The sequence below is a fragment of the Haliaeetus albicilla genome, chromosome 7 (assembly GCF_947461875.1).
Source record: "Haliaeetus albicilla chromosome 7, bHalAlb1.1, whole genome shotgun sequence".
Taxonomy (NCBI): Eukaryota; Metazoa; Chordata; class Aves; order Accipitriformes; family Accipitridae; genus Haliaeetus; species Haliaeetus albicilla.
Genome location: NC_091489.1, coordinates 1,775,271 through 1,784,948, shown reverse-complemented (window position 1 = coordinate 1,784,948; position 9,678 = coordinate 1,775,271). Strand labels below are relative to the sequence as shown.

General features: G+C 68.9%; 3 protein-coding genes across 4 annotated transcripts; 2 read left to right on the top strand and 1 right to left on the bottom strand.

Annotated features, from left to right (window-relative positions):
• The first annotated feature begins 422 nt into the window (after positions 1 to 422).
• TCAP (titin-cap) lies at positions 423 to 1,845 on the top strand. Its single transcript, XM_069786391.1, has 2 exons — positions 423 to 606; positions 1,172 to 1,845. The coding sequence occupies exons 1-2, from the start codon at positions 458 to 460 to the stop codon at positions 1,425 to 1,427; spliced, it is 405 nt and encodes a 134-aa protein (XP_069642492.1). The 5' UTR covers positions 423 to 457; the 3' UTR covers positions 1,428 to 1,845.
• A 131-nt stretch (positions 1,846 to 1,976) lies between these two features.
• Positions 1,977 to 4,555, top strand: PNMT (phenylethanolamine N-methyltransferase). Its single transcript, XM_069786390.1, has 3 exons — positions 1,977 to 3,067; positions 3,283 to 3,490; positions 4,113 to 4,555. Exons 1-3 carry the CDS (start codon positions 2,914 to 2,916, stop codon positions 4,546 to 4,548), a joined length of 798 nt encoding a protein of 265 aa, XP_069642491.1. The 5' UTR covers positions 1,977 to 2,913; the 3' UTR covers positions 4,549 to 4,555.
• A 585-nt stretch (positions 4,556 to 5,140) lies between these two features.
• PGAP3 (post-GPI attachment to proteins phospholipase 3) lies at positions 5,141 to 9,064 on the bottom strand. 2 transcript variants are annotated; one of them, XM_069786387.1, is made up of 9 exons: positions 8,727 to 9,064; positions 8,000 to 8,031; positions 7,806 to 7,903; positions 7,581 to 7,733; positions 7,042 to 7,104; positions 6,812 to 6,873; positions 6,551 to 6,687; positions 6,235 to 6,439; positions 5,141 to 5,787 (listed from the first exon to the last, which is right to left on the bottom strand). In XM_069786387.1, exons 1-9 carry the CDS (start codon positions 9,047 to 9,049, stop codon positions 5,724 to 5,726), a joined length of 1,137 nt encoding a protein of 378 aa, XP_069642488.1. In that variant the 5' UTR covers positions 9,050 to 9,064; the 3' UTR covers positions 5,141 to 5,723. The 2 variants fall into 2 exon arrangements, with proteins under 2 accessions (XP_069642488.1, XP_069642489.1); XM_069786388.1 differs by lacking the exon at positions 8,000 to 8,031 and having other exon boundaries at positions 8,727 to 8,940.
• Between the last annotated feature and the right edge of the window lie 614 nt (positions 9,065 to 9,678).

The following is a 9,678-nucleotide window of genomic DNA, read 5'->3' as shown; positions in this document are numbered from 1 at the left end:
GATGGGACCCCAGTGGCCCTTTGAGGGCAGCGGCAGGACCACGGCTGCCGTGGGCCAGGTGGCACAGGGTAGCGCGGCCACCGCGTTGGCACTGGGCTCCCACAAAGCCGTTAACGCCTCCGGGGTCCGTCGTGTTCGCTTGGTCCTGGGGGCCGGTGCCAGCGCCGCGGAGGGCAAGGAAAGGCCAGACGTGCCCTGGACCGGGGCCAGGGGGTCCTGCCTGCACCACCGTAGGGTGGCAAATGGCCGGTGGGCACATGGGGCTGAGCGTGGCCGGACACACACACGGGGTGACACACGTGTCTCCAGTGCCACCCCCCCGCCCCCGTCTCCCCGGCTTGCCCCGAGGGGGCCCTTGGCACCCTCCAGTCCCCGCGGTGCCAGCAACACATCCCAAAATAGCCTCGGCAGGGCCATATAAGCGGGATGGGTGGGTAGGTGGGGGGTCAGCAGCAACATGCTGGTGCCGAGTACGGTAGTACGCAGCGGGGGGCTGCTTTCGGGTGCCCGCCTGGGCTGTCGTGTGCGGGAGGAGGACGTGGGACGTCGCGAGACGTTCAGTGCCGAATGGCTGGACCTGGAGCTCAGTACCCGGCCTGAGGATGGGTGAGGGGCACCGCTGCTGTGGAGGGTGGGCAGGGGTCCTTGGGGTGCTGGGGCTATAGTGGGGGCACTGGGTGGTTGAGGGTCCCCAAGGGCTGGGGGGTTTCCATAGGGTATTGGGGCTATGGGGGGGGGCTCCAAGGGTCCCCATGGGGAATGGGGGGGGGGGCTGCAGGGGGTCTCTGTGGGGTCATGGGAGTTCCAGGGAGGTGGGGTGGGTGTCCAAGGCGAACTGGGAGGGTCTCGGGGGTTCCTGTGGGGAGACGGGGGTCTTCACGGGACTGAGGGAGGCTGGGCATCCACATGGGGCCAGGAGGGATGTGGGAGTCTCCAGGGGTCCCCGTGGGGCTGTGCAGGTCCTGAAGGGTCTCCAAGGGTCCCCATGGGGTTGATGAGGCCGTGGGGGGTCATGGGCACCTCCGGGGGGGGGGGGTGGTCCCCACGGGGTAGTGTGGGACGTGGGTGTCTCCAGGGGTCCCCGCGGAGTGGGGTAGCCACAGCAGGACAGAACAGGACACGGGGGGTCCCCATGGGGTACTGGAGCCTGGCTCGAGCCCCCCATGCCCAGGTGGTGCCGGCGGGAGGTGGACGAGCAGCGCCGGGAGACGGTGGAGCATCGTGGGGAGATGCGGGTGCTGGAGCAGCGATCGCCCTGGGGGCTGCTGCGGTTCGGATGCCTGGGGCAGCCCCTGACCCAGCACCTCCTGCCCTATGCCCGCACCTTGCCCCTACCCCTCTTCGCGCCCCCGGACCTCCGCGGTGCCAAGGCGGGGGTCCCCCGCACCCTCTCCCGCTCCCTCTCCCACGAGGCCCAGCGGGGTTGAGGGTGTCGGTGGGGAAGGGGGGGGAAATTGGGGAGGGTGGGGTGGGCAGGAGGCTGATGCTGGGGGGCGGCGAGGGGACCCAGACGCCTGGGTCCGCTCAGCCGCCCCGAAGAGGCAGCGCGGGAGGGTGGGGGCAAGTGGGGGTGGGCTCCCACTCGCCTGGGACCCCACTCTGCAGCGGGCGTCGTGGAAGCCGGCGGGGACGGGGCGCCCACGGTTTGGGGGGCTCCCGGCAGCTCCGAGCGCGACTCCGTTTCCCTGGCAAAGAGAAGGGGGTGCAAGGATGGGAAGCGCTGAAACCCGCCTGGGGCCAAACGGGGCCCTGGGGGGGCTGTGGAGAAGGGGGGGGGCTGCGGCGGGGCACTCTGTGGAGTTGTACAAACGATGGTCTTTGTATGGCAATAAAATGCCCAGTCTGGCCCAGTGGCATCATTTTGGGGGGGACAGGGAGGGGGTTTTGAGACCCCCATGAGGCGGTGTGGGGAGGGGGGCAAGATTTAGCAGGAGCGGGATCCTCCTGGGGAATGGGGGAAACTGAGGCACAGCTCCTTGCCAGCAGCTGGAGGGACCCAGGTGTCTTTGGGGGGGGGGGGGGGGGCTTGGGGGAGGGGGTAACCTTCTGCTTATATAACTGCCCCCCGCCCCCTCCATTGCCAGCCCAGCTGGTGCCAGGGTTCAGGACGGACCCAGCGCCAGCGCCCAGATTAGCTGTTCCTGCCCGGCCGGATCCTGCTGTCCCTGGGCCACCGCCAGTCCCCGTCCCCTCCCTGTCCCCATCCCATCCCTTTCCTCCCCATGAGTTGCCTGTCTCTGCCACCTTTGTCCACCTACAGCTCCAGCACAGACAGGATTTGGGATCTTTAACTGCCCCCCCTTCCGTCTCCCCAGCCCCATAAGTGGGTCCCATCCTGCTCCTTATCCCAGTGTACTGGGAGTCCTGGGAGCTGGCAGGGTTGGTGGTGCCAGCTCCTGCCAGGGGCTGGGCTGAGTCCAGCACACTCAGCTCACTGGTGATAGAGGCATTGGGGGGAGCTCAGACAGGCCCCATCCTCATCCCAATCCTCTTCCCATCCCATCTCCATCCCATCCCATGGGACACTCATGACCAGACCCTGTCATGGGGGGGGGGGTATGTCACGGCCAGGTCACCCACATCTCGGGGTGGGGAGAAGAGCAAAAGCTTCAGGACACAGCGACTGGAGCCAGGATTCCTGGATCCTCCCCCCCCCCCGCCGCCCCAGTTCAGGGAAGGCAGAAGAGCGTTATCGCTCAGCGCCGGGCTGAATCCGGCAGCGCTGGCGTCCGGCTGCGTCCCCTGGCCCTGAGGCGCTGGCACTAACCTGGTTATCCACGATGGATGGCCACCATCACCTCCGCGCCGGGCAGGACCATCGCTCACCGCAGCCACCCCCCCCTCCTCAAAGCCCAGCTGGGGATATAAGGCGGGTTTGGGGGTGGACGGGCGCCGCTGCCACAGCCCCTCGCCATGAGCACCTTGGCCGCCCTCCAGGAGGGCTACCAGCACTTCGACCCCCGCGCCTACCTGCAGAACAACTACCTGCCCCCCCGGGCCGACTTCTCCTCCGAGGAGTTCGTGGTGCCCTGGAAGCTGCGATGCCTGGCCGAGACCTTCGCCAGTGGTGAGTGGCCAGGTGGGGAAACTGAGGCACGGCGTGGGACGGCACCCACCCTGCCCACTCCCCACCCTGGCTTGACCCCAGGGTCTATCTCCCCTCTCCCTACCACCCTCCCAGGATGGGACCCCCCCCCCCATCTCCGGTTGCCCCCATCCACCCACCGGTGCCCAGCTCGGTGTGGGACCACCCCCCCGCAGTGTCCTGCTCCCCCTCCCCAGGTGAGATCCACGGGCGCACGCTGATCGACGTGGGCTCGGGTCCCACCATCTACCAGCTCCTGAGCGCCTGCGACCACTTCGAGGAGATCGTGGCCACCGACTACCTGGCGGTGAACCGGGAGGAGCTGGGGCGCTGGGTGCGGGGGGAGCCTGGCACCTTCGACTGGAGCCCCTTCATTCAGCACGTCTGCAAGATCGAGGGACGCGGGTAGGGCTGTGTGGGGCCGGGGGGGGGCAGAGGGGGTGGCACACGCAGGGGGACCCCAGGCAGTGGGTGCCCCCACGGTGGTGGGTGGTGCTGGGCTGGTCCCTGCGGATTCATGGCTGAGTGGCCCCACGGGATCACAGCCCCATATTCCTGCAGATGCTGGGCTGATCCCTGTGGGATTGTCCCCCCCACATCCCATGGGATCACAGCCCCACGTCCCTGTGGACACTGGGCTGATCCCTGCAGGAGCATGTCCCCGCATCCCAGGGGATCACAGCCCCACATTCCTGCAGATGCTGGGCTGATCCCTGCAGGAGCATGTCCCCGCATCCCAGGGGATCACAGCCCCATATTCCTGCAGATGCTGGGCTGATCCCTGCAGGAGCATGTCCCCAGATCCCCTGGGCTCACAGCCCCACATCCCTGCGGATGCTGGGCTGATCCCTGCAGAATTATGCCTCCACAACCCTCACAGACATTGGTCTGATCCCTGCAGGATCCTGTCCCCATGTCCCTGTGGGTGCTGGGTTGATCCCCTGTGGAATCCCATCCCCACATCCCTACGGGTGCCAGCCCGATCCCCAGGGGATCCCGTCCCCCGCTGACGCCCACCTCCCCACAGGGAGCCCTGGCAGGAGAAAGAGCGTCGGCTGCGGGACCGCCTGCGCCGCATCCTGCCCATCGACGTCCACCGTCCGGACCCGCTGGGCGCCCCGTTGCGCCCGCCGGCCGACGCGTTGCTCTCCGCTTTCTGCTTGGAAGCCGTCAGCCCCGACCGCGCCGCCTTCGCCCGGGCGCTGGCACACGTGGGCTCGCTGCTGCGGCCGGGGGGCCACGCGCTGCTGCTGGGGGCTCTGGGGGAGTCCTTCTACCTGGCGGGGGCCGCCCGCCTGCCCGTGGTGCCGCTGGCGGAGGACGACGTCCGGACGGCGTTGACCGGCGCCGGCTTCGCCCTTCGCGACTTCCGATCCTACGCCATGCCGCCCGCCCTCCGCACCGGCGTGGACGACGTCGACGGCGTCTTCTTCGCCCACGCGCAGAAGCCGCTGGAGGCCTGAAGGACCCCCCGCAGGGGTGGGACCTGCCCCCCCCCCATCACCCCAAAAGTCAGATTTTGTGTCCCCCCAACCTGCCCCGCTGCTCCCCCACCAATAAAGCCTGAGCTGCATGGCACAGCCTGGCATTGCCTCGGGGCTGTGGGGAGAGGGGGTGTCCCTGGGGGGGGGGGGCACCCATAGATCCTGGGGGGGGGTCAGGGACCCGGGAAGGCAGAGGGGAAGCTCCAATGGGGGCTCAGGACAAGGTGAGGATGGGGTGGGTATGGGGTGCATGGCAGGGGGCATGGGGCACACAGAGTGAAGGGTGAGGGGGGGGCACACAGGGGGAATGGTGAGGGGGGGGGCACACAGGGGGAATGGTGAGGAGTAGGGGCACACAGGGCGAGAGGGTGGGAAATGGGGTGCAGGACAGGGCAGATATAGGGTGCACCATGGGGTGACGGCAAGGGGAATGGGGCGCAGGGCAGACACGGGGTGCAAGGTGGGGCTGGGGGGGGTGGCACAGTGCGGGGGGGGAGGGGGCGGCCTGGCTGGGCACAGGGTGCCCATGGGGCAGGGAGGGGGTACAGGGGGACAAGAGCCAGGCCCGGCACAGGTTGAACTCAGCTTTATTCACATCCCACAACACACTCAGGCAAGGGGGGCCACATGCCTGGGGGGGCACAGCCCCTCTGGCAGAGGGGGGGCACCCCCAGCCCCAAGGCACCGCTCCAGCCCCACGCATTACATGCCCCCCCTGCAAAAGCCAGCCAGCAGCCAGCAGGTCCGAGCAAGGCCCCCCCCACCGTGTGCACACAGGCCCCCCCCCCCCCCCGGCCACCCACGTCCCCCCCCCCCCCCGGCACCACAGGCCCCAGCAGCCATTGCCACCTCGCGGCTGCCTGGCTCCATGGCAGGGAGGGCTCCTGGCTCAACACCGGCAGCCAGGGGGGGGACACCGGGGGGGGTTTCGGCTGCCCTTGGCCCCTGTGCAACTGGCAGCGGGGATGCACCCCCCCCCCCGGACCCTGGGGAGGGGAGGTGGAGGGCATGGGGGGGGCGTGGAGAGAAAAGCAAACCTCAGAAGGCAACTGGGGAAAGGAGCCCGTGGCCAGGGGGGGCCGGGGGTTCACTTGGCACAGGGCAGGGCAAGACCCCGGGGGGGCGTGAAGGGCCGTGCTCCCCCCCCGGCAGCTCTAGTCCGCTTTGAAGAGGTCGGAGTTGGCCTTCAGGAGGTAGAGGCTGTCATCCACTAGGAAACTGCGGAGAGGGAGGGGGGAGAGGTGGGGGCTGGAGGGGGGGTGACAGGGCGGGGGGGCCTCGGTTCCACAGCCCCACGGCCTTGGGGGAGGCCCCCTGTGGCTGTCAATGCTGGGTGGGAAGGCAGGGGATCGGGGGAGCCCTGAACCCCCCCAGTGAGCCAGGCTACCCCCCAAGGCTCTTGGGGAGCCGCAGCGGGGTCCCTCCAGCACCCCACAGGCAACAGGGGGGCCACCAGCACCCTGATTTCAAGAGAGGGGCACTGAGCATCCCACGGACCAAAGGGGGGCCCTTAGCACCCCAGTTTCAAGAGGGGGGCACCCAGCACAGCATGGGCAAGAGAGGGTCACCCAGCACCCTGTGGGAAAGACTGGAGTGCCCAGGACCCATATTTTAAGAGGACGACCCCCAGCATCCATATTTTAGGGGGGGGGGGGGGGCACTGACCTATAGAAGAGGACGTTGAGGGGGATGGTGCCGATGTGCCAGAGCGCGTGGGCGTCCAGCACCCAGAAGAGGGGGGGGAAATCGAGGAGCTCCAGCAGCGCCAGCGCTTGCAGCAGCAGCACCACGGCCGCGCACTTCCAGACGTGGGGCAGGCGTGGGCGGTTCCGCAGGCACCACCGCAACCACCACGCCAGGTTGAGGAGCCCTGGGAAAAGTTGGGGGGCAGAGGAGGGGGAACAGGGAGAGGGAAGCACCCACCTGTGGGCACGGACCCCCCAGACAGCTCCAGACCCACAGCCCCCGGTCCCAGCCTCACCGATCGCCGCGTTCGCGGCCATGTTGTAGCCGTAGTCGAAGCGGACGAGGGTCAGGTAGGAGATGTGGCAGGCGAGGAAGAGGAGGAGGAAGGCCCTGAAGATGCTGATTAAGGCTGGCCGCTGCAGCCCCATCGTCCTGGGGAGAGGGGTGAGGAGGAGGAGGAAGAAAGGGTCACTCACGGCCCCAGGAACCAGCCACCACCAGTGTCCCCAGCACCCTGCCCCACGGCTCAGTGCCCCACGGTGCTGACGGGGCTCACCTGACGCAGCACAGGTACACGGAGTGCAGGATGACGGCCGAAGCGCAGAAATAGTCCAGTTTCTGCAGGATTGGGGCTGGGTGAGCCATGCTGGCAGCTCGAGGAGGGACAGGGGCTCCGGCACACAGCCCCCCACCCCCAAGCAGGGCTGAACAACAGGACCCCAGCACTGGTTTGGGGACAAAGGGTGACGAACCCACAGACACACTGGTTCTGGGGGTGCCACTCACCTCCGTCACAGCCGTGTCCCTCGTGTGGAAAACGGTGGACCAGAACCAGGCGTTTAAGGAGACCTGTGGGAGAGGCGGCGTGAGAGGAGGAAACCTGAAGTGCCGGGGTGGGGAGAGGCTGAGCAGCCCCCGCTGCCAGCTAAGTAAGTGCCAGCTCCCCGGCTGGGTCACGTTCCCCCTCAGCAGCTCGTCAGCCTCATTAGGGAAGACGAGTGCCCTGAAAATTGGATGCGGAGGCGCCGGCGGCCGGGGCAGCGGCAGCAGCCGGAGCTGTGCGGGGTTTGCTGATCAGCTGGTTATTGCAAAGCCCTCGAGACTCGGTGCTCTGGCAGAGGATGCCCAGAAAGTGCTGCCGGCCCGGTGCCACCCTGCCAGCGCAGGCTGTGCCCCCCAAATCCTCCCCATCACCCTGGCGGGGAGGGGGGCCCCACAATAAGGGGAGACCATGGGGGCTGCAAGAAGACCCCCAGACAGAGCAGCGAGGACGTGGGGTGCAGCAAAGCCCCCCGGGGAGGGGAAGAGGGGGGGTCACGGCTCACCCAGGCAAAGGCGACGCAGGTGGGGTACATGGGGGAGGCCGGGGGGACGGCAGCTTTGTAGCGCAGCAGCATGACAAAGCTGGCCAGGCCGTTGAGGAAGGAGGCGAAGGCGGAGGCCGGCTCCTGGAAGAACAGGAACCGCGAGAAGGGCCACTGCAATGGAGAATGGCGATGTCAGCGAGCTGAGGGGGACCCCAATACCCCTCCCTAGCCCCCCCTGCTCACCTTGCCATGGAACTGGGGCACCCTGTGGCCGCCCTGGACGTAGAGCCGCACCGTCAGCCACATGCACTCGTACTTGCAGTCATCGCGGCAGGTCCAGCCTGCAGCCAGGGAGACGAGTGGTGGCGGGGAAGGCTGGTGCGGCCTCTGCCCTGGCCACTGAGCCCCCCGCTGCTCCAGTCCCTCCCAGTACGGACCATCAGGCAGCACGGTCAGACCACAACGGGCGCTGGGAGTGCCAGGACCCAGCTTGGGTTCACCCTGCACAGTTCAGGGACCCCCCTGCTGTGCTGGGTGCAGGCTGGGCACCTGGGTCTTCCCCAAGTGGCTCCCAGCACCATGGCCCAGCAACCCCCAGTATGGCCCAGTATCCCCCCAAATGGTCCAGTGACTCCCAAAACAGCCCAGAAGAGGCCAGCACCTCCCCCAGCAAAGTCCAGTGGTCCCCAGTAAGGCTCAGTGTCCCCCCCAGAACGGCCCAGTGACCCCCAGCATGGCCCAGCACAGCCCAGTATCCCACTACGCAGCCCAGCGCCTCCCAGCATGACCCCAGAATGGCCCCAATAGCCACCAGCATGGCCCAGTGCCCACCAGTATAGCCCGAATGTCCCCCCCCCAGCATGGCCCAGTAACCCCCAGTGCAGAACCAGCATGGTCCAGTGATCCCCAGTGCCTCCCAGTACAGCCCAGCACCCCCAGCCCGGCCTCAGGACAGCCCAGTGCTCCCCAGTCCGGCCCAGTGCCTCCCAGTCCGACCCCGCTCCCCGGCCCCGCCCGCCCGCCCAGCCACTCGGTGCGGAGGCGTGGCCTCTGAGAGGGGCGTGGTCTTCAACAGAGGGCGTGGTCTCTTCGAGAGGCGTGGCCTGCCAGCTGTGGGGGCGCGGCCCGGCCCGACAGCCAATGGGCGCGGGGAGGGGGCGGTACCTGTCAGGCCCATGTAGAGGGGTTGGCGGGCGCGGAAGTGCCGCAGCGCCGCCCCCGAGCAGTTCTGCCGCTCGCAGCGGCCCAGGCACTCGCGGTACAGCGGCTCCCGGTCCCCCTGCGAGCCCCGGGCCGGGCCCGGCGCCGCCGCTGCCCCCAGCAGCAGCAGCAGCGCGGTCCGCGCCGCCCCGCCGGCCGCCATCGCCGCCCGGCCCGGCCACTTCCGGCCCACCCCGGAAACGGGGGCGGCATGGGGCACCATGGGATATAGCGCCTCCGCCTACCGCGGGATGACGGGATACAGTCCCCCAGGGCGAGAGGCTCATGGGATATATCCTCCCTCGGCACGCTCTGCAGAGGCTCATGGGATATATCCCCCCCACCCGCGCACAGCGCGTCCCGGGTGGGCTGCCGGGCCCCGGCGGAGGGGGGCTGTGTGCGGGGACCCCGGAGGCCTATGAGGTTCGGGGCCAGGACAGAGCCCGGCGGCAGCACGGCCTGGTCTGCCTCTGCCTCGGGGTGGGCCGTGCAGGCCCCGACCATGCGGGACCCCAGGCAGGGGCCGTGGGATGAGGACCCCGAGGCAGCCGCCCCCCTCCCTCGTGGGGTGCCAATGGCTGGGAACGGGGTGGGGGGGACACGGGGCGATGCTGTGTCCTCCCCCGGGGTGCTCGCTGTCCTGGTGTGGGGTGTCGGGCAAACAGGGGGGAGCCCAGACCCCGGCACTGGGGGCCCCTTCTCTGGCCTGGCCGGGGGTCGGCTCTCCCCTGGGGGGCTGCGGGCGGCCACGGTGGAAGCAGGGGAGGGGGCGGCCGATGGGGACATGGCGGGAAGAACCAGCCCCATGCGGGGGTCCTGTCCCGGCCACCCACCCCTCGACACGGCTGCTCCTGGCCACGATGCCCCCCGTTCTGCCCAGCTGGGGGGGTCAGGGGTCGCCATCGCGGGCTGCGAT

What these genes read in the sequence shown, in the direction of transcription:
- TCAP (XM_069786391.1), top strand. Translation starts at nt 458, where the DNA reads ATGCTGGTGCCGAGTACGGTAGTACGCAGCGGGGGGCTGCTTTCGGGT. An exon ending in AGTACCCGGCCTGAGGATGG is followed by an intron (nt 607 to 1,171) that starts GTGAGGGGCACC and finishes CCCCATGCCCAG; the next exon opens with GTGGTGCCGGCGGGAGGTGG.
- PNMT (XM_069786390.1), top strand. Translation starts at nt 2,914, where the DNA reads ATGAGCACCTTGGCCGCCCTCCAGGAGGGCTACCAGCACTTCGACCCC. An exon ending in GGCCGAGACCTTCGCCAGTG is followed by an intron (nt 3,068 to 3,282) that starts GTGAGTGGCCAG and finishes CCCCCTCCCCAG; the next exon opens with GTGAGATCCACGGGCGCACG. An exon ending in TGCAAGATCGAGGGACGCGG is followed by an intron (nt 3,491 to 4,112) that starts GTAGGGCTGTGT and finishes ACCTCCCCACAG; the next exon opens with GGAGCCCTGGCAGGAGAAAG.
- PGAP3 (XM_069786387.1), bottom strand. Translation starts at nt 9,049, where the DNA reads ATGAGCCTCTCGCCCTGGGGGACTGTATCCCGTCATCCCGCGGTAGGC. An exon ending in CCTCTACATGGGCCTGACAG is followed by an intron (nt 8,032 to 8,726) that starts GTACCGCCCCCT and finishes TGGCACTCCCAG; the next exon opens with CGCCCGTTGTGGTCTGACCG. An exon ending in TGCCCCAGTTCCATGGCAAG is followed by an intron (nt 7,734 to 7,805) that starts GTGAGCAGGGGG and finishes TCTCCATTGCAG; the next exon opens with TGGCCCTTCTCGCGGTTCCT.